The sequence below is a fragment of the Notolepis coatsorum genome, assembly GCF_963971535.1.
Source record: "Notolepis coatsorum genome assembly, contig: SCAFFOLD_928, whole genome shotgun sequence".
NCBI classification, from domain to species: Eukaryota; Metazoa; Chordata; class Actinopteri; order Aulopiformes; family Paralepididae; genus Notolepis; species Notolepis coatsorum.
Genome location: NW_028172147.1, coordinates 42,735 through 70,148, shown reverse-complemented (window position 1 = coordinate 70,148; position 27,414 = coordinate 42,735). Strand labels below are relative to the sequence as shown.

The 27,414-nt window shown below is 45.9% G+C and overlaps 2 protein-coding genes across 3 annotated transcripts; one reads left to right on the top strand and one right to left on the bottom strand.

Annotated features, from left to right (window-relative positions):
• The first annotated feature begins 5,716 nt into the window (after window positions 1–5,716).
• On the top strand, window positions 5,717–11,317 carry LOC311248103 (PHD finger protein 23B-like). The gene is made up of 5 exons (XM_084339052.1): window positions 5,717–6,258; window positions 7,638–7,669; window positions 8,023–8,115; window positions 8,249–8,858; window positions 9,198–11,317. The coding sequence occupies exons 1-5, from the start codon at window positions 6,231–6,233 to the stop codon at window positions 9,389–9,391; spliced, it is 957 nt and encodes a 318-aa protein (XP_084195178.1). The 5' UTR covers window positions 5,717–6,230; the 3' UTR covers window positions 9,392–11,317.
• Window positions 11,318–11,419: 102 nt separating this feature from the next.
• LOC311248105 (uncharacterized protein) lies at window positions 11,420–23,165 on the bottom strand. 2 transcript variants are annotated; one of them, XM_084339055.1, is made up of 5 exons: window positions 22,469–23,165; window positions 21,903–22,066; window positions 18,399–18,595; window positions 12,048–12,107; window positions 11,420–11,707 (listed from the first exon to the last, which is right to left on the bottom strand). In XM_084339055.1, the coding sequence occupies exons 2-5, from the start codon at window positions 22,005–22,007 to the stop codon at window positions 11,680–11,682; spliced, it is 390 nt and encodes a 129-aa protein (XP_084195181.1). In that variant the 5' UTR covers window positions 22,008–22,066; window positions 22,469–23,165; the 3' UTR covers window positions 11,420–11,679. The 2 variants fall into 2 exon arrangements, with proteins under 2 accessions (XP_084195181.1, XP_084195180.1); XM_084339054.1 differs by having other exon boundaries at window positions 21,903–22,007.
• Between the last annotated feature and the right edge of the window lie 4,249 nt (window positions 23,166–27,414).

Below are 27,414 nucleotides of genomic sequence, written 5' to 3'. Positions count from 1 at the left end.
TATGCCACATCAATGTGGAACGCCCTACCCACAGCTGTAAAGGAATGTGAATCACTACCCACTTTCAAAACCACTCTCAAAGAACACCTATGGGAGACTGCAATTCGAAACTGGCCCCTGTAAATGTCCTAACCCAACCCCCTCCAATGTACAGTAAATGACCAACTATGGTTTTGTCAATATTCCAATGTACAGTTTTGCTTGTACAGTTGTACAGTGTTCCCCCCCCACCTCCAATGTACAGCCCCCCACCCACCCAACCCCACCCCACCTACCCAACCTCGCCCAATGTACAGTTTTTACGTCAAATGTATATACTCTCTTTTCTGGACTCTTTTTGTATCACAGTACTGTATTTGCAAATATCTGGTATGTCATAAATGTATAGATGTAGCAGTACTGTCTATCTGTATGTCATGTATGTCATATTATGTACTGATTAATTGAAAATGGGGGACCCTGATGTAAACCAGTGGTTCCCAAAGTCGGGGTCACGACCCAAAGGTGGGCCGCGAGCAGCCACGGGTGGGCCGCGAGATGATTAAAAAAAATAAAAAAAAAATAAAAAAAAAAAATAAAAAACGTTTTTTATTTATTTATTTTTGTCAGGCCACTGAACTTAGAAGCAGGCCAGGACGCGTGTAACTGTTCCGCAACAGTAAGTGACTTCCGGGGTAGGCCTGATTGGCCCCGACAGGCACGTGACGCGCAACTTTCTCTGCCGCGCGGCAGAGCTTGCGGAATGATGTAACCGTCCAAATCCGCTATGACTTTCATTCAGCGCTTTAGCTCACCTCGCAGAGCAGCGGTCCTGCGATCCTGCGGTCCGTTGTTGACGAGTTCGAATCCCATCGAATTTATTTTTTTTAACGTGATTTTTTTTTTAACGTGTATTCTTTCGCCGGTTAAGGTTAGGCATGGTTAAGGTTAAGGTTAGGCATTGTTTCGGAGTTGGTTAAGGTTAGAACGGTTAAGTTTAGGCGCTGTTAAGGAGCTGGTTAAGGTTAGAGTTTGTGTTAGAGAATGGCAATATTCTTTCTATGGTTAAGGTTAGGCATGGTTATGGTTAAGGTTAAGGTTAGGCATTGTTTCGGAGTTGGTTAAGGTTAGAACGGTTAAGTTTAGGCGCTGTTAAGGAGCTGGTTAAGGTTAGAGTTTGTGTTAGAGAATGGCAATAGACAGCCTATTTCCGCGCGACAGCTCTCAGCAGCCTCGTTGCGCGTCCTGAGTTTGCCGCGTCACGTGCCTGTCGGGGCCAATCTGGCCTACCCGGAAGTCACTTACTGTTGCGGAACCGGTACACGCGGCCAGGACAGTGTTTCTAGTTGTATTCTAAAATTCTATTCTATTGTATTCTAAAATGTGACTATATGGTTTTATATTAACTTAATAAATAAACAAAAACGAAAAATCTACTTATTTCAACGAACATTTCAAACTAAATAACAGATTATGCACATAAAACGCTGAAAACAACCGAAGCAACAATAGTATTTTAACGAGGCTATTATTATTATCATTATTATTTTGCAACAAGTTAGCCCTCTCATAAATAGCACATATAAATGAATAACTAACTTGAACTAACTTAATAGGATTGAAGTGATATTTGGCTTAAAAAATCGGTCGCCTGACAAAAAAAAAAAAAAAAAAAAGCCCGACGATGTGCATTGGGCCGCGGCTCTCTGACGCCTTATTTTCTGGGCCCTGGCCTGAAAAGTTTGGGAACCCCTGATGTAAACAAGATGAAAGTCTTTCTCTGGGCCCTATTCCCCGTACCTGGTTCAACTAAGTCGATCAAAAGTCCCATTATCCAGATTCAATTAACCTGATGTTTGAATCCGCGCTTTCCCTGTTCCTCGAAGGTGGATTCAGTCTCGTTCATTTGAACCAGACTTCCAGACTTGAGACTCAGGATCAGTGCGCGCGGCCGCCTCAGCTGAAAAGACAGCAGGTGTCGATCGCAGAAATCCTGATTTTCTAACGGCATTGATTGATTGATTTAAAACTTTATTAACAGATTACAGAATGGGTACAATACAGTACGGCTCAATAGCCTCGCAGACAAGTTAAATGCATATCTATAGGTTCATTTTAAGTCCCTCATTACCCCAATAAATCAGATTATATTTCTTTAAATGTGCCTGCTGGCACTATCTTAAAATGGAATGAATAATCAAATGAGATCTTGCTAGCGAAAATAATTTGTTCAACTATTTCAGAATAAGGATAAAAACAAGCCCAAATAGTATATCTAATTGATACGAATTATATTATGAGGATATCTGTAGGCCTACTGTATGTGCTTATGTATTATGTACTATATAAATATTATACATGGTTCCCAAAGAGAGGCTTGGAGGGAGGCTTGCAGTTACACTATTAATCAGGTTTTAATCTGTTCATCCATACATGCATTGAATTGATTAACCTTCAGTTTATACCAGTGACACCTCATGTTCATCATCATATAACAGTGCTTGAAATGCATTTTCTCAAATTCATTCATCAAAATGTCAAAGGCTCATTCAATTTATCAAGTCACGTCACGTCATCAAATCCATCAAACAGCGCATCTCCTCATATATTTTAAACCCAGTTACAATATCACAATAACGTGTGACACTGTCACAGTGACAGTGATACAATTAAACACTCCACAGATTCAGATTCCTCATAATTCATATCCACAATCCGCGCATAGACGCTTCAGCTTGAATGAAACACAATCCGGGTGCTCCGTTAAGCAAATACACAGCAAAGAATATGAAACTAATCAGAGCCAAACGCCCGATAGGTTTCATTCATTAAAAATATCCCTGCGGGATTCACATTTGCAATGATCTGTTTAGTCCGTTATTAAAATAACTGTGTGTGTCGCGAGCACCGTATCCGTATAAATATGACGTGCATAATAGGACAACGTAAATTCATAGGCTGAATATGATTTATTATCAGCGTTACTGCAGACCTATTATTTTACATTTCAAACGAAGCACAAAAACATAATTCAGAATGGTATAATGGGATCTAGACTGTGAGAAATATTTCAGGAAGGGAGCTGGCATTTCTTTGCGAGGGTGTGGCCATGCAGGTTATCCAGCTAACTGAACTGAGGCCATGTCCCCACGTATCTGGATCTTTTGCCAAACGGATATTCTCAGGCTCCGTTTAAAAAGAAATCCTTGTCCACACGACAGTGTAAAAAAAAAAAACTGATCCAGACGCAAACACATAAACGCATATAAATTGATCCAACAAGCATGCGGGCCAGTAGGTGGCGATAACAAGCGATATCCCAAATACCATAGTGGTACGAGCGGTCAGGACCATAGATATATATCTATGGTCAGGACGACTGAGAAACGATAGGAATTGTCCATTGGTTCACCCAGCCCACGTGACCATTCCTAGCATTTCCATTGGCTATATTGACATACATAGATAATAAATAGATAGATATAGCAGAGGATTATGCAGTCCAGAGGAAACAACCAATCTAGATATGTCACGATTCAATGCTTTACTTCTGCGCACTGGGCGACGGAGAGATACAATGTCAATGTTGAGATCACAATCTCCTAGCCCCTTTCGTGACTGTGATGCACCGAGTGAATCCACAGTCACTTGCTCCTCAATAGGAAACCAACCTAGATTTACCATGAAGGACTGGTTCTAACCGAACCATTCGTTATACAAGTATCACAGAGACGTTTCAAAGGTACTCACAGTTGCACGGGGGTTGGTACGGGATGGTTTGAAATCTCTGCGCTGCTAATAATTTTTTTTTATATTTTTTATAAACGGCTCAAAACGGCATTATTTCCGGCGTTGGGTGCATGATGCACATGCGCTGTGATCACACCAGGCAACCAACGCCGGAAATAATGCCGCGGTTGGTTTCAAGTTCGAATCCCATACATTTTTTTTTTTTTTTTTTAACGTGTATTCTTTCGCCGGTTAAGGTTAGGCATGGTTAAGGTTAAGGTTAAGGTTAGGCATTGTTTCGGAGTTGGTTAAGGTTAGAAAGGTTAAGTTTAGGCGCTGTTAAGGTACTCATTCAGGGGTACTACGACTATGCTTGCACCTCATGGTACCAAAGCACCTCAAAGGCGCTAAAAACAAAAATTACAAACATCTCAAAACAAACTGGTCAGACTACTGCTTGACCTTACTCCTAGAACCCACCTCACCCCTGCCCACTTTGACAACCTAGGATGGCTTAGAGTAGACGACAGAGTACAACAACTTGCAATGGGCCTGGTCTACAAGATACACTACACGACCAAGGTACCCATGTACATGTCAAAATACTTCCCAAAGGTCAGTGAATACCACGATCACAACACAAGAGGGAGCTCCACAAATCATGTTAAACCCAGATTCGGCTCAAATAAGGGACTAAACACGTTTCGCAATTATGCCACATCAATGTGGAACGCCCTACCCAAAGCTGTAAAGGAATGTGGATCACTACCCACTTTCAAAACCTCTCTCAAGGGACACCTACGGGAGACTGCAATTCAACACTGGCCCCTGTAAATATCCTAACCCAACCCCCTCCAATGTACAGTCATTTACCTAGTATGGTTTTGTCAATAGTTCAATGTACAATTGTGTGTGTTTGTACAGTGTCTCCTCCCCCCCCCCCTCAATGTACAGTGTTACTTGTTTATACAGTGTGCCGCCCGGCCCCCCCCCAACCACCTCCAATGTAAATTACCCAGTATGGTTGTCAATATCCCAATGTACCCAACCCCCCCCACCCAACCTCCTCCAATGTACAGTTTCTACGTCAAATGTATATACTCCCTTTTCTTGACTCCTTCTGTATCACAAACAGTACTGTATTTGCAAATCTGGTATGTCATAAATGTATAGATGTAGCAGTACTGACTATCTGTATGTCATGTATGTCATATATGTCTATATGAATTGAAAATGGGGGACCCTGATGGAAACAAGACAAACGTCTTTCTCAGGTCTGCATCCCCTTAACAATTGTATGTATTGAGCCGTACTGTATTGTACCCATTCTGCAATCTGTTAAATAAAGTTTTCATTCATTCATTCATTCAAGGAGCTGGTTAAGGTTAGAGTTTGTCTTAGAGAATGGCAATATTCTTTCTATAGTTAAGGTTAAGGTTAGACATGGTTAAGGTTAAGGTTAGGCATTGTTTCGGAGTTGGTTAAGGTTAGAAAGGTTAAGTTTAGGCGCTGTTAAGGAGCTGGTTAAGGTTAGCGTTTGTCTTAGAGAATGGCAATAGACAGCCTATTTCCGCACTGCCGCTCTCTCGCGCTGCCGCGGTCACATGGTCACATTGTCACATTCTTGAACTCCTCCGCTGTTAAAAAGCAACACGCGGCCCTAACACTGACATGAACGACCAGCCAAGCCGGAAGCAACGCCGAGAGCTGGGCTCGAAACCCAGCATATCCTGCATTAGTGGCGAGCGCCTTGTCCACTGCGCCACGCAGCCGCCATTTGTATAAAAAAAATCTGAATTATTTTTCTGTTTATTTATTTTTATTTGTAAACATTCGAAAAAATATATATATTCATAACACAGTGAACTACGGTACCCAGCATGCATGTGACCGTGTCGCCGTGACGTCACGACGTGGCCCCGCCCCCGGGGAGGCTCCCGCAGCGCGTCCACACACACACCGCGGTGACTCCAGGCGGCGGGCGCGCAAGAGGACGACGACACGGACACGCAATTTTTTTTTTTTTAGTCCAACTCGTCGTTTGTTGCTTCTTGTATTGCTGATGAAAAAAAACGTCCAACTTGCGGCTGAAAACCGGCGGCAGAATAATCGCTTTTCGTGCACGATGATGGGCAGCGTGCACAGCTAGTGGCGATCGCGGAGGAGGAGGAGGACACACCGCCGGCCCGTCTCTCGTTCTGCAACATTTGATGATCGCTGCTGCTCGGATTATTATTCCTGCAATCTGTGACGAAGAAACATTATACTAGCTGCTGCTGCTGCATGCGAGCTAACGTTAGCTTGTTGCTGCTGCTGTGTGACGTGAAGAGAGGAGCTTTCTGCTTCTACTTTGGTGCTTTAGCGTCGTCTCTCTTCTCCCTCGGTTGGATCCACAACGACCCGGGTTCGGTCCTGGTCCTCCGGTCCCCTGCTGCCCGGGCGGACAGCTCCTCGCGCCGGGGCTCCTCCTCGCCGCTGGAACCCTCTGCCTGCAGGGCCTTGTTGTTGTTGCCGAGGCGACAATGCTCGAAATAATGTCCGACCACCAAGGTAATGTCTTCGTCGTCACAACACACACGGTGACCACACTGTCTGATCGGCACGTCAAAGACTTATTGTTTGGATTAATACGAGAGCTAGCTGTGGTAGCATTCGGGTTAGTTAGCATCGACGCTAGATGTTAGCTTCTTACTACTGTGTGTGTGTGTAACTTTGTTATTTTCAGCTATTGTTAGATCATCGATGTAAAGTGACGGGTTATAGCGTTAAATTCGGGGTGAAACCAACAACAAGCCACTTGACACCAAGTTGTGGTTTAATGTTGATTTGCACACAATTGTGATGCTGGTGAATTCAAGCTAACAGCCACCTCGGCTAACACCGCGCCACAGGCAGCACAGAGCACTAGCTAGCGGACATTAGCTACAACAACACACACAAATACATGTATCATCGTAGCTTAAGTTTGCCGACGATGGGGGTCAAACTCACGATAAATATGACTATTGTTTAAGACGCGACTGTTGACTGGATGATGGTGGTGAGTGGTGAGGTTCAGACTGGCGGCAGAGAGCACACCCTGCTAGCTGTTAGCCGAGAGAGCTGCTGCTGCTGACACCGTTACCGTAGTTATTATTATTATTATCCCCATAATAACAAGCCACGCCAACTGTAACCCGTCTCTTGTTGAACACAAGCAGTGGCGTGGTTACTGGTCGGGCTGCGGTATCAAGGAGTGACAATGTTAACCTACAAAGAAGACGCCATAGTGTACCGCGAGCCTCCCCTCGGCTGACCACACTGTCGCTGCACGCCGTCGAGCCCCGCACCGAGTGTTAACTGTCGGCTAACGTTAGTATCGGCTAACGTTAGCATCGGCCAACGTTACTATCGGCCAAGCGTTACTATCGGCCAAGCGTTACTATCGGCTAACATTGACACGATAACATATTCACGGTGGTGCTAGTTGACATTATAACGTTGGCTTGCCATTTTGTGTGAATGAATAATTCTGCATTACGTGCTGCTAGTCTACGTTAGGTAGATATAAAAAAAAATAATAATGACATGGCGAGTTAGCGAACCGGGCTAACGTTGATAACTACTAATGCTATTGGCAGGCTAACCTAGTTATAGTACTGTCAGTGTTCACACTAGCTGCCCAACCGCGGTTGTTGACAGAGTAACGTGATTTAGCACCGTTCCTATAGGTGTGACGGTGGCCACCGTTGATGCAACACCGAGCCGCTAAAGTAACGTTACCGCAGCACTTTCCGTTACAACCCCGCAATGCGAGAGCTAGCTAACATCAACAAGCTAATGCTAACATTATCCTTCCCCTTGTGTTTTAACTATAGATGTATACTGAAGCTAAAGTATCGAATCATTTTCTCTGCACTTAAACGGTTTCTCTTTTCTCTCCTTCATAGATTCATTGTTGACGTGCAAAACGGAGCCTCTGGTAAGCAAACTTCACTACCTGTGCTATTACTAGTGTAATTCCGAGCTTTGCCTCGAGATAATGTTGTATGAGCTTTACATTGCATGTATCCGGACATGTTTTAATGTTAAAAGATACTTTTTTATTTATAAATATTATTATTAAATATTATTTTGTACTTTTTTATATTATATTGTATTTGTATTTATATTGTATCTATAGTGTATATATAGATACTGGAATGTATAGAACTGTGAAGCTCTGTATCCCCCACCCTGTATCCCCCCTCCCCCCCATGCTGCTTTGACCCTGAATTTCCCCAAGGGGATTAAATGATTAATAAAGGATCATCTTATCTTATGTACTCCTTGTAGCCTCCAGAGAGGAGAAAGAGGACAGTTGAAGACTTCAACAAGTTCTGCAACTTTGTCCTGGCGTATGCAGGTTACATCCCCAGCCCAAAAGAGGTAAGTTCTCAGTTCTATTGTTTTATAAATGACTATGAATATTAGTCCTGGCCCAAGTTTAAAATCCTGTTACCTTCAAGTTGTGGGAAGATGCTGATGGTTCTTTCTGTTTTGTATTTTTTTTTCTTTGTAGGAAAGTTCATGGTCCCCCACATCCTCCAGCTCTGCACACAGTTCAGGCGTGTCAGCGGAGGGTGGCGGAGGCGGCAGCTCTATGGGTGCCAGTTGGGGAGACGGAAGTTCAGACATCCACACCATCCACACGTTTGTCCGCAAGGCCCGCGCTAACAAGGGCAAGAGCATGCGGCGCATGCATTCGGACAGCACCCTGTTGGACAAGATGCGCCTCAAAGACTCCCTGTACGACAGCCAGGCGGTCACGAAGGCAGAGCGCAAGAAAGACAAAAAAATGAAAAAGTTGTCTCTGGGCTCTTCCATCGGGGGCATAGAAAGTGGCAGCAGTGGGGGGGAGAAGAGGGCCCGCATCAAGCGGAGCAAAAACCCCAAACAACCCAAAACACAGAAGAAGCTGAAGAGCTCGGCCACTCAGAGCGAGACGGACTCGGAGACCGGCCACGCCCACACCGACGTCCAGCCTATCAGGGAGGAGCTGGCGGGGCACACGCCGAGCACGCAGGGTCTCGCCGCGAAGATGCAAGCGGAGGACTCCACCAGGGAGGCGGAGATGAGCTCCAGCGAGGGCGAGACCTGGATCGCGGACGAAGACATCATGGTGGAGTCTGGTACGTGATGATCGTGCTTTTCCGCTGCGAGAGAACTCTTGAATCTTTTCAAATTGGTCTCATTTCTCAACAGTGTCTGATTAGGATATCTCGAGTTGTCCGACATTGCTTTCTCTTCCTCCCGGTTTTCATTCAAATCAAATGTATTTGTAAAAAAGCCCAAAATCACAAGTCTTCTTTAAACTAGTCAAGAAGAAACATCACAATAAATCAAGAACAAACCCACCATTAAATACAAAATAAATGTAAAATAAATAGCCTGTTATGCACTGAATGGTGAGTTGGTCATCAAGTAAAGTACCCTTTTTTTTTAACCTAATTTACCCTTTTGCTCCACAGGTGACGACTCTTGGGACTTGATCACCTGTTACTGTGGCAAGCCGTTTGCAGGCCGGCCGATGATCGAGTGCAACCAGTGCAGCATATGGGTCCACTTGTCCTGCGCCAAGATCAAGAAGTCCAACGTTCCGGACATCTTCTATTGCCACAAGTGCAGGGACACACGACGGTCAGGGCACAAGAAGGACCCCTAGAGGACCGCGGGGGGAAGACGCCACACGCCCCTGTTCTCTCGGCACCATTGTTTTTCTTTGATGCCTACAGCACACATGGCCTGAACCCACCCGGACGGCAACTGGTATTGTCAGTTTGTAGGTTTTCTTTTGACAATCACAAGCATTCTTATTTATCCATCAAGGAGATTTTTTCTCTTTTTTGCCTCTCTGAAAACTGGACATGGAAAATGAAAATTACAGTGGAGAAATGTTTATTTCTGACTTGATTAAATTGGCCGTCTCGACTGGCTTCACGGTTAATTTTGACGTTAAGAGATATGCACAAAAATATCAACTCGGTCACAGCGGGAGCTGCGTGCCAACGAATTGGAAATTAATTTCTCGAGGATACTGATGAGACCCGTCAGTGTTCCAAAGAAAATTTAGTATTTTCTTACGTTTGATCAACTTAAGCAACCGCCACGTCTTCTGAATTGGTAATCAATGCAATGCTGCTGTCACTCCTGGACAAACCCAGAGCTACACAGAAGGTCCTGGACAAACCCAGAGCTACAGAGAAGGTCCTGGACAAACCCAGAGGTACAGAGAAGGAACGCGGGACAGTCCTGTCACTCCTGGACAAACCCAGAGCTACAGAGAAGGTCCGCGGGACAGTCCTGTCACTCCTGGACAAACCCAGAGCTACAGAGAAGGTCCGCGGGACAGTCCTGTCACTCCTGGACAAACCCAGAGCTACAGAGAAGGAACGCGGGACAGTCCTGTCACTCCTGGACAAACCCAGAGCTACAGAGAAGGAACGCGGGACACTCCTGTCACTCCTGGACAAACCCAGAGCTACAGAGAAGGAACGCGGGACACTCCTGTTAATGTGTTCAGAAAGTGTCTTAGTGCTTAGATGGGGCAGCTCGTTTTTATTTGATTGTATTTTGGCATTTTTATTTTCTCGTTCGTCTACTTAGGTTCTCAGTAGCTTCACTGAGCGTTAAAGCCCTGGAGATCTCACTCTTGTAGGATGTTTTTTGAGTTTCTTTATTCAAAGAAATACCAGATTAAATCTGAATGTTGAATCGCCGGCGTTAATGCGCACGGAGTCAACAGTGCACTTTTTATTATTTCTTTTAAACAGGGACCCAGACCTCCAGTCCCGCTGTATATTTGGGTGTAATTACAGATATGACTAGCTTTCAGCTGATATATTTGGGTGTAATTACAGATATGACTAGCTTTCAGCTGATGTAAAAGTAGAGTTAAATTAACCTGTTGTAGCTTGTTTATCTACATTTTGCGATTCGGCGCTTTTTTTCTTCTCCTATCTGGCTTGTCGACCACCAACAGCCCTCTAAAAATGACACTTCTTATTTTTTATTTTTTTTGGAACATTGAAGCCTGTTAAGCTTTTTGTCTCTTTGTTTCCACTTCCATTTTGTGTGCGTTTTTTTGTTTTGAAAGACATCTTATTCGGGGGGGGGGTGGGGGGGTGGTTTGGTTCAGAAGTGAAAGGTGGGCCCTTGCTTTACCGTGTAGAAGTGGCCCCAAGACCGAGCATGAAAGGTTGTAAAACGTTTTCTTTTTTCTTTTTCTTAGCTTTCTGAAAAGCAGGATAAGAGATATCTCTCAGATCAGAGGGTGGACTTATGATTGTCTCTGAAAACGAAGTTGACTGTAGTTGTGTGTACAGAAAGATGAGTTGTCACACGAGTAGTGGCATTGTTTTTTTTTTTTTATGTTGGTTGGGTTTTACCTTTTTTGTTTTCGTCAGTGGTGGTGGGAGAGTCATGTCTTGTCCCCAAAAAGCTAATGTACCCTCCCCGCCACGGTTCAGATTCTCTGTATATACCTTGTTCTTTGACAAATGTACATATGTGAAAGTGAAGAGAGAAAATAGCCAAGAAAAAGTTATATTTTCGGCATTCTGATATTGTTTTCTTTAACTGTAGCTTGAAAAATAATTAAAGAGAAAAAAAAAGTTTGGGGAATATGCATGTTGTACTGTATACTTCATTTGCGTTATCTCCTAATGGAATAAGGGCATGCCTTTGAAATGTCTTTGTTTTTTTAATCTTTTATTATTATTTGTTTTAACATTTAGTTAAGACAGAGATGCATACAGAGATGTATTTGTCCAGTTCACATGTAAAACCACTAGAGGGAGATGCAGTGTCTCGCTTGGTTAGTCTAAAAGAAGTTATTAAATAACTTGGAGTGCACAAACATGATAACTGTAACGAGTTAGTTAATCACCATGTTTGTTTACACTGTTAAGTTGACAACACAAGCGGTGAAGGAACACGGCAGCCGGTGATTCTTCAACTCGTCCCAGTCGTCCTCGGGCTCCTGCAACAGAAGCACAGCGTCGGCAACATGTCCTATTGTCATAGATTTGATTGTTTAAGAGACATCATCATTATAAATATATACAGTATATTGTAAAAATGATAAGTCTATTATATTGTACATAGAAAATGAAAAAAGATGGACATGTCTTTAAAAAAAAAGTTAAAGGGGGGCAACATGGATACTTGATGACTTCACACAGGTATAGTTTTAGCACCCTCATTTTTGCATTTGAAAGAGTTTGTGTTCACCAATATCTTTGGGTTGTCTAGGAATAACATGAATTAATTCTGAACTGGTGTGTAGTTCCCCCGAGCCTGAGTCCCGCCTCCTCTTTTACCTTTCAGCTGCTGGGCGGGACTTGAGAGAACCGATGGTGTCCAGAGGAGCTGCCTTCCTCCTGGCGATGCAGCAGGATAAAGGAGAGAAGCTCAGTCAGCCACATTACTGTTTATCTTTATTTATTATAACTTTATCTAACATAACATATAACATGACACAGCCTAACATTTTAGTTTTTTCTATACAACTGCTTGGCTACATTAATCTTGATGGAAGATCCCAAACCCTTTTTAAAGGTGCTATGATAACATTCAGCCACTAGATGTCGCACTACAGCACCAGCCTACCTGTCATAATATCCGATATGCTGCATTCCACCTGGGTAAAATGGGATGTACACAACATGTACAACAATATGTGCATGCAACATGTAAACAAGATTCATTTTGGACCTGCCAATATTTTTTTTAAATTATCAATAATAAATTAATCGTTTATTTGGGGGGGGGGGGGGGGGGCAATTTTTTTATTATGCACATTTCTAAAAGCTCTGGATGTATTATTAAAAGGAAAATGTCTACATAAACATTTTAGCGATGGCACTTTTAAGATAAAGTAAAAGTACAGATACTACTTGGTCAAATTAAACATCCTCCTTTTGAAGTTGTACTCAAGTGAATGTATTCAATATACTCGATGATCAAAAGTGAAAGTATTTGCTCCATGATGTCCTGCAGATATCTTCTGTAATGAAGGGCTAGTCCTACACAAACATCTACAGGTCAAGCCATACAGGCTGCTGGTCCACTTCCTTGCCTTGTTGGCTCAAAGTTAAAAAGTACACACTTTTATTAGATGTATATAATGCAAAAGCCTTTATGGAAAGTATGCTTAGTTACTTACAACCCATATTCAAAGTTGCACATTAGTACAATACTTGAGTACAAATGCTTACTTACAACTTGTGTTGGAAGTACAAATACCTCATAATTGTCTATTAGTCTAAGTGCTTAGTTAATTTCCACCCATGCTTATTTCTTTTATTTTTTTTATTTTAGACTTTAAAGGCACGCCAACATGATGTGAAATGTGCTTACTGTCTTCTCCGCAGTCAGACAAGAAGATAGATACCAATTTCCTCTCTGTGCCTTCAGTAGAAAGCTATCTGGCTGCATGTTAGCCTAGCTTAGCACAATGAATGGAAGCGGACAGTACCGGTAGCCTAGTTCAAACTCCGGGAGGCGTGAATATGGGCGTGAATGCTTTCCCTAAGGTGGTTGTCGGTTTGCGCGATCTGATTGGCCACTGACGTTTCTGGTCATGTGACATGTGCACCAATCGTGTGACGGCAAGTTCTTTCGCCGGTTAAGCTTAGGCACTCTTTCGAAGTTGGTTACGGTTAGAGTTTGTCTTGCCTCTGGGAGAGGTGTTCAACTTCCATTCATTGTGCTAAGCTAATAGGCTTGATTGATTGATTGAAAACTTTATTAACAGATTGCAGAATGGGTACAATACAGTACAGCTCAATACCCATCTATACATTTATGACAAACCAGATTTGCAAATACAGTACTGTTTGTGATACAAAAAGAGTCAAGAAAAGGGAGTATATACATTTGATGTAAAAACTGTACATTGGAGGAGGTTGGGTGGGGTTGTGTGTGTGGGGGGGGGGGGGGGGGGGGATTGGGTACATTGGGATATTGACAACCATACTGGGTAATTTACATTGGAGGGGGGGTGGGGGGCACTGTACAAACAAGCAAGTGTGCTAATGTGCAGCTGGATAGTTTTGAACTGAACACACAGAGGTAAAACCTTCTTGTCTGACTCTGGAGGAGATGGTACGGGAATTTCCTTTAATGTGGTTGTTGTTCCTTTTAAGATGACATTTTGCTAATAACAACTTGCAATCATCTCATACACTGCAAAAAAGAGCCATACGGATAGTACATCATGGTAGATATTTAGATCGCACAAATAGTCTGTTTGTAAGCAGTCAAACATTAAAATTCATGGACTTAATCAAATTCAAATCTGCACAAATTATGTTTCTGGCAATAAAAAACAAATTACCAAGCAACATTAAAAAAATGTTCACGGCTAGAGAGAGTGTTTAGAATTTTAGAGGGACATTAGCTTTAAAGCAACCTACGGTACGTACAACTCTTAAAAAGTATGTGCATTGCAGTTTGTGGGGTATCACTCTGGAATGGTCTGGATGCGAATATAAAATTAAGCAAAAATATCAATACATTTAAAGGTAGCTATAAACAAGCACTTATGGACACATGAGAGAGAGGAGCTTGAGCAGTAATGTGACTCTATTATTTTTTCTCATTTGGATATTTGGATATATAAAAAACTGTACTTTTATTTTATTTTTTATTATTTGTTATATTATTTTTATTAAATTATAATGTCAAATATTGTAAGGAAGGGGCAGGGCTTGATAAGTTGTTTTACTTCCCCCTGTTCCTTCTCGAACACTTATTGTATGGAAATAGTCTTTGACTATTTATTTACCTTTTTGTTTTTTAAACTTGTTTTATGTTTCTATGTTCGAGACAAATACAAATCAAATCAAATCAAATACTAGTTAATGTTATATGGGATTTTAAATGAACACAATATATATAGTACTAAATACCTGTATATCATGTATGTCCCTATGCCATAAATGTCATGATGGCATGTATGTTGTGTATGTCATAAATGTCACTATGAATTGAAAATGGGGGACCCTGATGTAAACAAGACGAAAGTCTTTCTCTGGTCTGCATCCCCTTAACAATTGTGTGTATTGAGCCGTACTGTATTGTACCCATTCTGCAATCTGTTAAATAAAGTTTTCATTCATTCATTCACAAGCTGCCAACCAGGACTCTGATGAGAGTCTGAAAACATAGAAAAATCCCATAATTAACTCTGTCTCGCTTTTCTCTATCAAAAGATAGAGAGAAATTTCAAAGGTACTGACAGTTGCACGAGGGTTTCGGACAGACAAACGCTAGGGTTTGAAAGCTTGGCGTTGCTAATAAACTTTTAAAATATTTTTTATAAACTGGTCAACACGGCTCAAAGCGGCTTTAGCTGCCTGATGCGCTGTGATCATAGCGCATCAGGCACCCAAAGCCGTAAATAAAGGCGCGTTGACCAGTTTATAAAAATTTGTTAAAATCTTTATTAGCAACGCAGAGCTTTCAAACCCTAGCGTTTGTCTGTCCGAAACCCTCGTTCAACTGTGAGTACCTTTGAAATTTCTCTGCGATACTTGTACGACGAGTGTTTTGATAGAGAAAAGCGAGACAGAGTTAATTATGGGATTTTTCTATGAAGGTATAAGGGACGGTGTATTCACTCGGTGCATCACAGTCCCGAAGGGGGCTAACAACCCCCATCCTCCACTCACTACACTGGCTCCCCATCTCATCCCGGATCAACCTCAAAATCCTGCTGCTCACCCATAACTGCATAAACGGACACGCACCCCTCTACCTTCAGGAACTCACCACTCCACAATCCTCCACCCGTCCCCTCAGATCTGCAGGTAGCCTGCTCCTCTGCACCCTGGGGGACCCTCAGATCTGCAGGTAGCCTGCTCCTCTCTGCACCCTGGGGGACCCTCAGATCTGCAGGTAGCCTGCTCCTCTGCACCCTGGGGGACCCTCAGATCTGCAGGTAGCCTGCTCCTCTCTGCACCCTGGGGGACCCTCAGATCTGCAGGTAGCCTGCTCCTCTCTGCACCCTGGGGGACCCTCAGATCTGCAGGTAGCCTGCTCCTCTCTGCACCCTGGGGGACCCTCAGATCTGCAGGTAGCCTGCTCCTCTCTGCACCCTGGGGGACCCTCAGACCTGCAGGTAGCCTGCTCCTCTCTGCACCCTGGGGGACCCTCAGATCTGCAGGTAGCCTGCTCCTCTGCACCCTGGGGGACCCTCAGATCTGCAGGTAGCCTGCTCCTCTCTGCACCCTGGGGGACCCTCAGACCTGCAGGTAGCCTGCTCCTCTCTGCACCCTGGGGGACCCTCAGATCTGCAGGTAGCCTGCTCCTCTCTGCACCCTGGGGGACCCTCAGATCTGCAGGTAGCCTGCTCCTCTCTGCACCCTGGGGGACCCTCAGACCTGCAGGTAGCCTGCTCCTCTCTGCACCCTGGGGGACCCTCAGATCTGCAGGTAGCCTGCTCCTCTCTGCACCCTGGGGGACCCTCAGATCTGCAGGTAGCCTGCTCCTCTCTGCACCCTGGGGGACCCTCAGATCTGCAGGTAGCCTGCTCCTCCAGGTCCCCAGTACCCGGCTCTGCACCCTGGGGGACCCTCAGACCTGCAGGTAGCCTGCTCCTCCAGGTCCCCAGTACCAGGCTCTGCACCCTGGGGGACCCTCAGACCTGCAGGTAGCCTGCTCCTCCGGGTCCCCAGTACCAGGCTCTGCACCCTGGGGGACCCTCAGACCTGCAGGTAGCCTGCTCCTCCAGGTCCCCAGTACCAGGCTCTTCACCATGGGGGACCCTCAGACCTGCAGGTAGCCTGCTCCTCCAGGTCCCCAGTACCAGGCTCTGCACCCTGGGGGACCCTCAGACCTGCAGGTAGCCTGCTCCTCCAGGTCCCCAGTACCCGGCTCTGCACCCTGGGGGACCCTCAGACCTGCAGGTAGCCTGCTCCTCCAGGTCCCCAGTACCCGGCTCTGCACCCTGGGGGACCCTCAGACCTGCAGGTAGCCTGCTCCTCCAGGTCCCCAGTACCAGGCTCTGCACCCTGGGGGACCCTCAGACCTGCAGGTAGCCTGCTCCTCCGGGTCCCCAGTACCAGGCTCTGCACCCTGGGGGACCCTCAGACCTGCAGGTAGCCTGCTCCTCCAGGTCCCCAGTACCAGGCTCTGCACCCTGGGGGACCCTCAGATCTGCAGGTAGCCTGCTCCTCCGGGTCCCCAGTACCAGGCTCTGCACCCTGGGGGACCCTCAGATCTGCAGGTAGCCTGCTCCTCCGGGTCCCCAGTACCAGGCTCTGCACCCTGGGGGACCCTCAGATCTGCAGGTAGCCTGCTCCTCCGGGTCCCCAGTACCAGGCTCTGCACCCTGGGGGACCCTCAGACCTGCAGGTAGCCTGCTCCTCTCTGCACCCTGGGGGGACCAAGCCTTCTGCACGGCTGCACCACGCCTCCCCATCCAGCTGAGGGCACCACAGAGCCTCTTTTAAAGCAGGCCTGAAAACATTCCTATTTCAAAAGGCCTTTGATTGCTAGCTATTTCTTGTGATAAATCTTTTTCTTGTGCTGTTGTTTTAAATCTTCTGTTCATACTATGTTTTTAACTGTTTTTAATTTAATTTTAATTGTATAATTATTAATAATAATACTTTTTTAACTATCTTTTAACCCTGTAGCACTTTGGGATCTATAGTGAACGAAAAGTGCACTACAAGTATAATTTATTATTATTATTATTATAACCAAATAGTCTTACATTTAGATAACGGCTGCACGTGTGTCACTTCTACCCATCACCATGGCACGTTGCCAGCCAGTGCCACCCTTTCACTGCCACACGACAGCCGGTTAACCCTTTCACTGTGACAATACAGAAGGTTAGCCCTTTACTATCACACAACCGACGGCGATGCATCGCCATCGGTTGTGTGATAGTAAAGGGCTAACCTGTCATGTGGCAGTGAAAGGGTTAATCTAAAAACCTAAAGGCCCAATCAGTGCTTCAGACAGATGGCACCAATCAGTGCTTCAGACAGATGGCACCAATCAGTGCTTCAGACAGATGGCACCAATCAGTGCTTCAGACAGATGGCACCATGAATGTCGAGATGTTTTCAGTCTCTAGTACCGTTAACTGATCTTTTGATACAATTTCTAACACTAGACAGATAAGCAAATATTACCTTTTAATTATATACCGGTATTCTGTGTTTTGTGGCTGTACATTTTTGGTATACATTGGAAATGTGTACAACCACTGGAATAAAACAGACTTGTATTCTGAATTGCGATTGAATTGCGATTCTGATTCATATTGCCACACTACCAAAGTGTTAACCCTTTCACAACCACACTACACAAGGTTAACCCTTTCACAACCACACTACACAAGGTTAACCCTTTCACTACCACACTTAACCGTCTGTAGTGTGGTAGTGAAAGGGTAAACTGTCTGTAGTGTGGTAGTGAAAGGTTAACCTTCTGTAGTGTGGTTAGTGAAAGGTTCACCTTCTGTAGTGTGGCAGTGAAAGGGTTAAGAAAGTTCCAAAAATGGCTCTTATTCCAGGTATGGATCAAACAGAATCTACGTGACTATACCACATATTGAGATGGTAAAAGCAATTAAGAAATGATATTGTCTGGTCTGGTGAAATTCAGACCCCAGGTTCCACTGTATGTGATTGGGCATGTGTGGCTCCTCTTACCTCTTGTGGTGGTGGTGGTGGTTCCTGTGTTGGTGTTGAACAGGCAGGTGCTCCAGGGGGGCGAGGAAGGTGGCAGACTGGGCGTGACCACCCTCCAGGTTGGGGCTCAGGTCGCCTGCGTCTCCCGGAGAGAGGTCTCCCTGCTCCGAGCGCTCGGGCAGGCCGGGGAAGAACTCCTGGACCAGCCAGGTCACGTCCTGCAGAGAGACGGGATTCGCACAAGGTCCTTGAAGTGCTTAAAGTGCTTGATTTTTTAAAACAAATTCCTTGAAAACAACCCATTTTTTAACAAGGTGCTTAAAAAGTCCTTGAAATTCAAATCAACCCATGAGCAATTTTTTCTGAATCAAGAAAGGATTTTTTTTTTTAATTTAAAGTGTAACTAATTGTTGGAAATTGGTTTTAAGCCATAAATATTGGATCAGATTTTTTTTCTATAAAAACACAATTTAAAAATGAAGTGTATCCTTTTAAATGCCCTTTTAAAATGAAAAATAGTTCTTAGGAAAGTACTTGAAAGTCCTTGAATTTCATTTAGCAATGTCTGGGAACCCTGGAGAAAGCAGCAAGTTAAATACACAGTAAAGGCATCTGGGGGAGAGGTGTGGACCCATAACCCTCTGCACAGTGTTCAGGTCTGGGGGAGAGGTGTGGACCCATAACCCTCTGCACAGTGTTCAGGTCTGGGGGAGAGGTGTGGACCCATAACCCTCTGCACAGTGTTCAGGTCTGGGGGAGAGGTGTGGACCCATAACCCTCTGCACAGTGTTCAGGTCTGGGGGAGAGGTGTGGACCCATAACCCTCTGCCTCCACCTTGTTTCATTTATATTTCTCAAGATAAACATGATTTATTCCATTCTTGTCTTGATTATAATGGAATTCTATTTATTTATAGTCGTGTTTTGTCACAAAAAACGAATAGCACCTTTATTGATAAATGGGATCTGGCAGAAGTAAATGGGAAATATTAACCATTATGCTGTATAGATTGCTTGTAATTGAGATAAAGTTAACATCTTTAAATAATTTCCACATGAATTGTTATGGCTGCAAACATTGGGTGAGTAACAAAAAAAACACCACACAAGGGTTAAAGGAGAACACCACACAAGGGTTAAAGGAGAACACCACACAAGGGTTAAAAGAGAACACCACACAAGGGTTAAAGGAGAACACCACACAAGGGTTAAAGGAGAACACCACACAAGGGTTAAAGGAGAACACCACACAAGGGTTAAAGGAGAACACAAGGGTTAAAGGAGAACACCACACAAGGGTTAAAGGAGAACACAAGGGTTAAAGGAGAACACCACACAAGGGTTAAAGGAGAACACCACACAAGGGTTAAAGGAGAACACCACACAAGGGTTAAAGGAGAACACCACACAAGGGTTAAAGGAGAACACCACACAGGGGTTAAAGGAGAACACCACACAGGGGTTAAAGGAGAACACCACACGGGTTAAAGGAGAACACCACACAAGGGTTAAAGGAGAACACCACACAGGGGTTAAAGGAGAACACCACACAAGGGTTAAAGGAGAACACCACACAGGGGTTAAAGGAGAACACCACACAAGGGTTAAAGGAGAACACCACACAGGGGTTAAAGGAGAACACCACACAGGGGTTAAAGGAGAACACCACACAAGGGTTAAAGGAGAACACCACACAGGGGTTAAAGGAGAACACCACACAAGGGTTAAAGGAGAACACCACACAGGGGTTAAAGGAGAACACCACACAAGGGTTAAAGGAGAACACAAGGGTTAAAGGAGAACACCACACAGGGGTTAAAGGAGAACACCACACAGGGGTTAAAGGAGAACACCACACAAGGGTTAAAGGAGAACACCACACAGGGGTTAAAGGAGAACACCACACAGGGGTTAAAGGAGAACACCACACAAGGGTTAAAGGAGAACACAAGGGTTAAAGGAGAACACCACACAGGGGTTAAAGGAGAACACCACACATGGGTTAAAGGAGAACACCACACAAGGGTTAAAGGAGAACACCACACAGGGGTTAAAGGAGAACACCACACAAGGGTTAAAGGAGAACACCACACAGGGGTTAAAGGAGAACACCACACAAGGGTTAAAGGAGAACACCACACAAGGGTTAAAGGAGAACACCACACAAGGGTTAAAGGAGAACACCACACAGGGGTTAAAGGAGAACACCACACAAGGGTTAAAGGAGAACACAAGGGTTAAAGGAGAACACCACACAAGGGTTAAAGGAGAACACAAGGGTTAAAGGAGAACACCACACAAGGGTTAAAGGAGAACACCACACAAGGGTTAAAGCAGAACACCACACAGGGGTTAAAGGAGAACACCACACAAGGGTTAAAGCAGAACACCACACAGGGGTTAAAGGAGAACACCACACAAGGGTTAAAGGAGAACACCACACAAGGGTTAAAGGAGAACACCACACAAGGGTTAAAGGAGAACACCACACAAGGGTTAAAGGAGAACACAAGTTTTTTTTTATCCACTTTTTTCTCCCATTTTTCTATATTTTTCTCCCATCCCAATTTCGTATCATCCAATTCAACCCTCCCCTGTCACAGACGCTGTTTCTTGCCTCCCACAAGCCGGCTGCAATGTGGACTAAGTCATACATAGCACAAGTCCCCTCCGGTACTTGAGGTAACAGCAGTTGCATCTTTTCACCTGCGCAGCTCGATCTCTCAGTGGCGAGGAGTAACGCGCGGGAGGCTCACGCTGCCCCCGACACTTTCTGATTCTACTGCGCAGGCGCACCAACCGACCTGTAGGAGTCGCTGTCCACAACGCCCGATCCCCACCCATCAGTTTCCCACCCCCTAATACGGCCAATGTGTATTAGTACGGACGACCAGCTAAACTGAAAGCAAATGTGGAGCGCTGGGCTCGAACTGACGAGCCCAGCGTCTCCAGCATTTCGTGGCGAGCGCCTTGCCCACTACGCCACGTAGCCGCCCCAGGAGAACACAAGGGTTAAAGGAAAACACCACACAAGGGTTAAAGGAGAACACCACACAAGGGTTAAAGGAGAACACCACACAGGGGTTAAAGGAGAACACCACACAGGGGTTAAAGGAGAACACCACACAACCCTTATTTCCAGCATGGTCCCCGATGTTATGACCAAAGGACATATAAAACAACACATAAAGCAAAGCCCTGTTTAGCACGAAGAGAGTAACAGCTACTTCTGGATTCAATATAAAGACGACACCATCTTCAAATGGGTGTTAACTCTTTCACTGCCGCACTACCAAACGGTTAACCCTTTCACTGCGACAATACACAGAAGGTTAACCCTTTCACTGCCACACGACAGCAGGTTGACCTTTTCAACCGTGGGTAGTGTGATAGTAAAGGGTCAACCTGTGGTGTGGCAGTGAAAGGGTTAAAATGGTCACTGGTCTGGACCAAAACAAAGACAGGGGGGGGAAAACATAGAAAAGGCAGCAAAAGATCCCCGTGTTTGTCCTGTAGGCTACTTACCCGTTTGGGTCGGAGTGTGTTGGGTGAGAGGGAGGCACAGGTGTGCCCCAGCAGCAGCGTCAGGCACAGGGCCGCGGCCGGCAGCACACGCCCGGAGCAGAGCATCTAGCCACACAGTCAGTGGTCAGACAGGGTTCCCACAAAAAAGTCAAGGCCTGGAATTCCTTGAAAACAGCCAATTTCTTTTAACAAGGTGCTTAAAAAGTCCCTGAAATTCAAATCAACCATTTGCATTGAAAGTTTTGTTCATCCGTGATCAAATTGTTCTGAATCAAGAAATTGATTTTTTTTTAAAATTTAAAGTATAACTAATTGTCGGAAATTGGGTTTTAAGCCATAACATGTTGGATCCAATTTTCTTTTCTATAACAAACGGCATTTAAAAGTGAAGTGTATCCTTTTGAAAGGTCGCACACAGTCGCAGGGTCAGAGTCAGATTCAGAACAGCTGATCCACATCATCATCATCATCATCATCATCATCATCATCATCATCATCATCATCATCATCATCATCATCATCTCTACAGTCAGGGCTTAGAGGTCACGGTGAAACCAGATGCTCACCTTTCGATCTGCTGTTGTGTCGGCAGGTGGACTCAGAGCGAGACTCTCAGGGTGCTTGGTTCAGAGCGAGACTCTCAGGGTGCTTGGTTCAGAGCGAGCCTCTCAGGGTGCTTGGTTCAGAGCGAGACTCTCAGGGTGCTTGGTTCAGAGCGAGACTCTCAGGGTGCTTGGTTCAGAGCGAGCCTCTCAGGGTGCTTGGTTCAGAGCGAGACTCTCAGGGTGCTTGGTTCAGAGCGAGCCTCTCAGGGTGCTTGGTTCAGAGCGAGACTCTCAGGGTGCTTGGTTCAGAACGAGACTCTCAGGGTGCTTGGTTCAGAGCGAGCCTCTCAGGGTGCTTGGTTCAGAGCGAGCCTCTCAGGGTGCTTGGTTCAGAGCGAGACTCTCAGGGTGCTTGGTTCAGAGCGAGCCTCTCAGGGTGCTTGGTTCAGAGCGAGCCTCTCAGGGTGCTTGGTTCAGAGCGAGACTCTCAGGGTGCTTGGTTCAGAGCGAGCCTCTCAGGGTGCTTGGTTCAGAGCGAGCCTCTCAGGGTGCTTGGTTCAGAGCGAGCCTCTCGGGGTGCTTGGTTCAGAGCGAGCCTCTCAGGGTGCTTGGTTCAGAGCGAGACTCTCAGGGTGCTTGGTTCAGAGCGAGACTCTCAGGGTGCTTGGTTCAGAGCGAGCCTCTCAGGGTGCTTGGTCCGAGCTGTGTGTCACGGATGTCCAGCATGGAGGGTATTTGAAGCCATGGGTCTGGGCTGGGTTTATATGTGAGTAAGATGAATGGGTGTTGTTTAGGCTAAGGGTGTGTGTGTGTGTGTGTGTGTGTGTGTGTGTGTGTGTGTGGCCACTTCATACATGCCAATTAACATTACATTCACTGCCCAGTCATTGGTGGAGTCACGGCTATTATGCTACACTAAGGGGAGAACAACATCCTCTTGCCCACACACAGACACACACGTGTGCGCCCACCCACCCACCCACCCACCGACCCACCCACCCACCCACCCACGCCCACCCACCTTCCTCCCAGCAGATAGGAGAACGGATGAGAGCATGATAAGGGCATCGCTCTGGATGTCGCAGTTGATTGTTTACAGTCCTGCGTTGGGTTTTGCTCATTACTGTCCCGACTGGTTTGAACCGGATCTCGTCCGCATTTGAGACATGTATTCCCCCGCCCCCCCCCCCCCCCCCCAACCACAACAAATGCTCCTAAAATGTCCCACTCTTCCACGCTGCAGGGGTTAGTTAGAGTAGGGGTTCTCAAAGCTTTTCATGCCGTGACCCCATTTTATTTAGGATTTATTTTGGGGACCCCACAATGTATCGCGTAATTTCAACGTGGAATATCAAAATAAAAGCACACGTTGTTGAACTTGATCATGCATATTTATTAGAACATTTTATTACAGCACTGTTATCAATACACATTTATAAAACGAGGCATATTTAGCCAAAATATGTTGCCAGAACATTAAAAAAAATATATATATTTTTGTATTATTATTATTATAATAAAAAAAAATCTCAATGCTGTCACCTACCCGAGACCCCAATTTGGTTCGCGACCCGTAGTTTGAGAAACAATTTATTTCCTCTTCTATTATTTGTTTGTGTTCAACCTGCCCCTCTGAACCTGTGAACTAGCACCTGCCCCTCTGAACCTGTGAACTAGCACCTGCCCCTCTGAACAGGTGAACTAGCACCTGCCCCTCTGAACAGGTGAACTAGCACCTGCCCCTCTGAACAGGTGAACTAGCACCTGCCCCTCTGAACAGGTGAACTAGCACCTGCCCCTCTGAACAGGTGAACTAGCACCTGCCCCTCTGAACAGGTGAACTAGCACCTGCCCCTCTGAACCTGTGAACTAGCACCTGCCCCTCTGAACCTGTGAACTAGCACCTGCCCCTCTGAACAGGTGAACTAGCACCTGCCCCTCTGAACAGGTGAACTAGCACCTGCCCCTCTGAACCTGTGAACTAGCACCTGCCCCTCTGAACCTGTGAACTAGCACCTGCCCCTCTGAACCTGTGAACTAGCACCTGCCCCTCTGAACAGGTGAACTAGCACCTGCCCCTCTGAACAGGTGAACTAGCACCTGCCCCTCTGAACCTGTGAACTAGCACCTGCCCCTCTGAACAGGTGAACTAGCACCTGCCCCTCTGAACAGGTGAACTAGCACCTGCCCCTCTGAACCTGTGAACTAGCACCTGCCCCTCTGAACAGGTGAATAATAATAATGGATTCAATTTGTACCGCGCTCTACATTCGTGAGAATCTCAGAGTGCTACAGGAGATATAGACAAAAGTTAAATGAATAAAACAATTTAAAATTAATAAAAACAATTAAAAGACTAACAACCAGTGAAATGGAAGAACCTAAGAGTAAAATAAAATAAAAAGAATAGTAAAATGAATAGAAGTAAAAATAAAAGTAAAAGAAAATTCAGGCAAAAGCCTTGTTAAAAAGAAATGTTTTTAGGCCCCTTTTAAAAACCTCGACGGATTGTGGTGCTCTCAGGTGGATGGGGAGAGCATTCCACAGTCTGGGTGCGGCGGAGCAGAAGGCTCGATCGCCCATGGAGTGCAGCTTAGTCCTGGGGGCTTTGAGGAGGTAGGCTGTGACGGAGCGGAGGGAACGTGAGGAGGACTGGGGGGTGAGGAGTTCCTTGAGATAGGCAGGGGCACCACCGTGTACGCACTGGTGAGTGAGGAGGGACACCTTGTACTCAATTCTGTGTTCCACGGGGAGCCAGTGAAGGGATCTGAGGGTGAGGGTGATGTGATCATATTTGCGCACCCTCATCAGGATCCTAGCAGCGACATTCTGGATGGTTTGCAGTTTTTTAATGCTTTTACTAGGGATCCCGATGAGGAGTGCATTGCAATAGTCCAGCCTGGAGGAAACAAAAGCGTGGACGAGTTTCTCGGAATCTGCCAGGGTGAGTGAGGAACGGAGTTTAGTGATGTTTCGGAGGTGAAAGAAAGAGGTCTTGCAGAGGTGTTTGATGTGTGTATCATATGTGAGGTGGAGGTCCATTTTCACGCCCAAGTTGGTGACAAGGGTGGAAAGGGGAATGTCCTGACTGGAGAAGGAGATGGTGGTGATGGTGGTTGACCGGACCTGGTGTGGGGTACCGATCAGCATGGCTTGTGTTTTGGAACTGTTGACCTGGAGAAACCTGTGGTTCATCCACGCCTTAGTCTCCTCCAGGCAAGCGGTCAGTGTGGGGGGTGATGAAGGTGATGATGGTGTGATCCGGATATATAACTGGGTGTCGTCAGCGTAGCAGTGGAACGACACACCGTGCCGGCCGATGATGCGGCCGAGGGGGAGCATGTACAGGGTGAACAGCAGGGGGCCGAGGACGGATCCCTGGGGGACACCGCAGGTGACAGGGTGGTTGGAGGATGTTGCGCCTCAGAGGGAGACACACTCAGTCCGACCAGCCAAGAGGGACTGGAATAAGCCAAGGGCTAGGTCACGGAGTCCGAGATTGGAGTGGAGACAGTCCAGTAGAATGGGATGATCCACCGTGTCGAAGGCTGCCGATAGGTCGAGAAGGACCAGAATGGATGGGGTTCCAGCATCCGCCGCCATCAGTAGATCGTTGGTTACCCTGACCAGGGCTGTCTCTGTACTGTGCGCGGAGCGGAAACCAGACTGGAACTTCTCGAAGATGTTGTTGTCTCCGAGGTGTGCTAGGAGCTGCTTCGCAACTACCTTCTCCAGCACCTTGTAGAGGAACGGGAGGTTGGAGATGGGCTGGTAGTTGACGAGGGCCTCTGGGTCCAGGGTGGGTTTCTTCAGGAGGGGGGTGATGATGGCAGTTTTGAGGGCAGGCGCCCTCAACTAGCACCTGCCCCTCTGAACAGGTGAACTAGCACCTGCCCCTCTGAACAGGTGAACTAGCACCTGCCCCTCTGAACAGGTGAACTAGCACCTGCCCCTCTGAACAGGTGAACTAGCACCTGCCACTCTGAACCTCTGAACTAGCACCTGCCCCTCTGGACCAGTGATTGATTGATTGAATTTATTGGACAATCTAAAATCACATACAATACTGATACACAACATGTACAGCCATCACATATCATTTAAAACCGTAGAGGATTGAAACACAATAAAACCTTACGGTTTATTTCCATTGTGGTCCTCAAAAGGGGGGGGGGAGACAAGATGACGAGTATGCACAAATAAGACATGCAAATAAAATTTTCAAGCATTATAAATATGTAAATATTATGGATAAAAAAATGCAATAAAACAAACAAACACAAAGTCCACAGCACACCTGCATATCGTTATCGTGAGTCACTAAGCCATTTCTTCATAGCCTGTTTAAAAATTCTATCTGAGTCAATAGTTTTATAGACACTGGCAGTGAACTAGCGGCTGACCCTGTGAACCAGCGTTCCTAGTGTCTGAACCAGCGTTCCTAGCATCTGAACCAGCGCTCCTAGCATCTGAACCAGCGTTCCTAGCGTCTGAACCAGCGTTCCTAGCATCTGAACCAGCGTTCCTAGCATCTGAACCAGCGTTCCTAGCATCTGAACCAGCGTTCCTAGCGTCTGAACCAGCGCTCCTAGCGTCTGAACCAGCGTTCCTAGCGTCTGAACCAGCGTTCCTAGCGTCTGAACCAGCGTTCCTAGCATCTGAACCAGCGTTCCTAGCGTCTGAACCAGCGTTCCTAGCATCTGAACCAGCGTTCCTAGCATCTGAACGAGCGTTCCTAGCATCTGAACCAGCGTTCCTAGCATCTGAACCAGCGTTCCTAGCGTCTGAACCAGCGTTCCTAGCGTCTGACCATCTGAACCAGCGTTCCTAGCGTCTGAACTAGCGTTCCTAGCGTCTGACCGTCTGAACCAGCGTTCCTAGCGTCTGACCGTGTGAACCAGCGTTCCTAGCGTCTGAACCAGCGTTCCTAGCGTCTGAACCAGCGTTCCTAGCGTCTGAACCAGCGT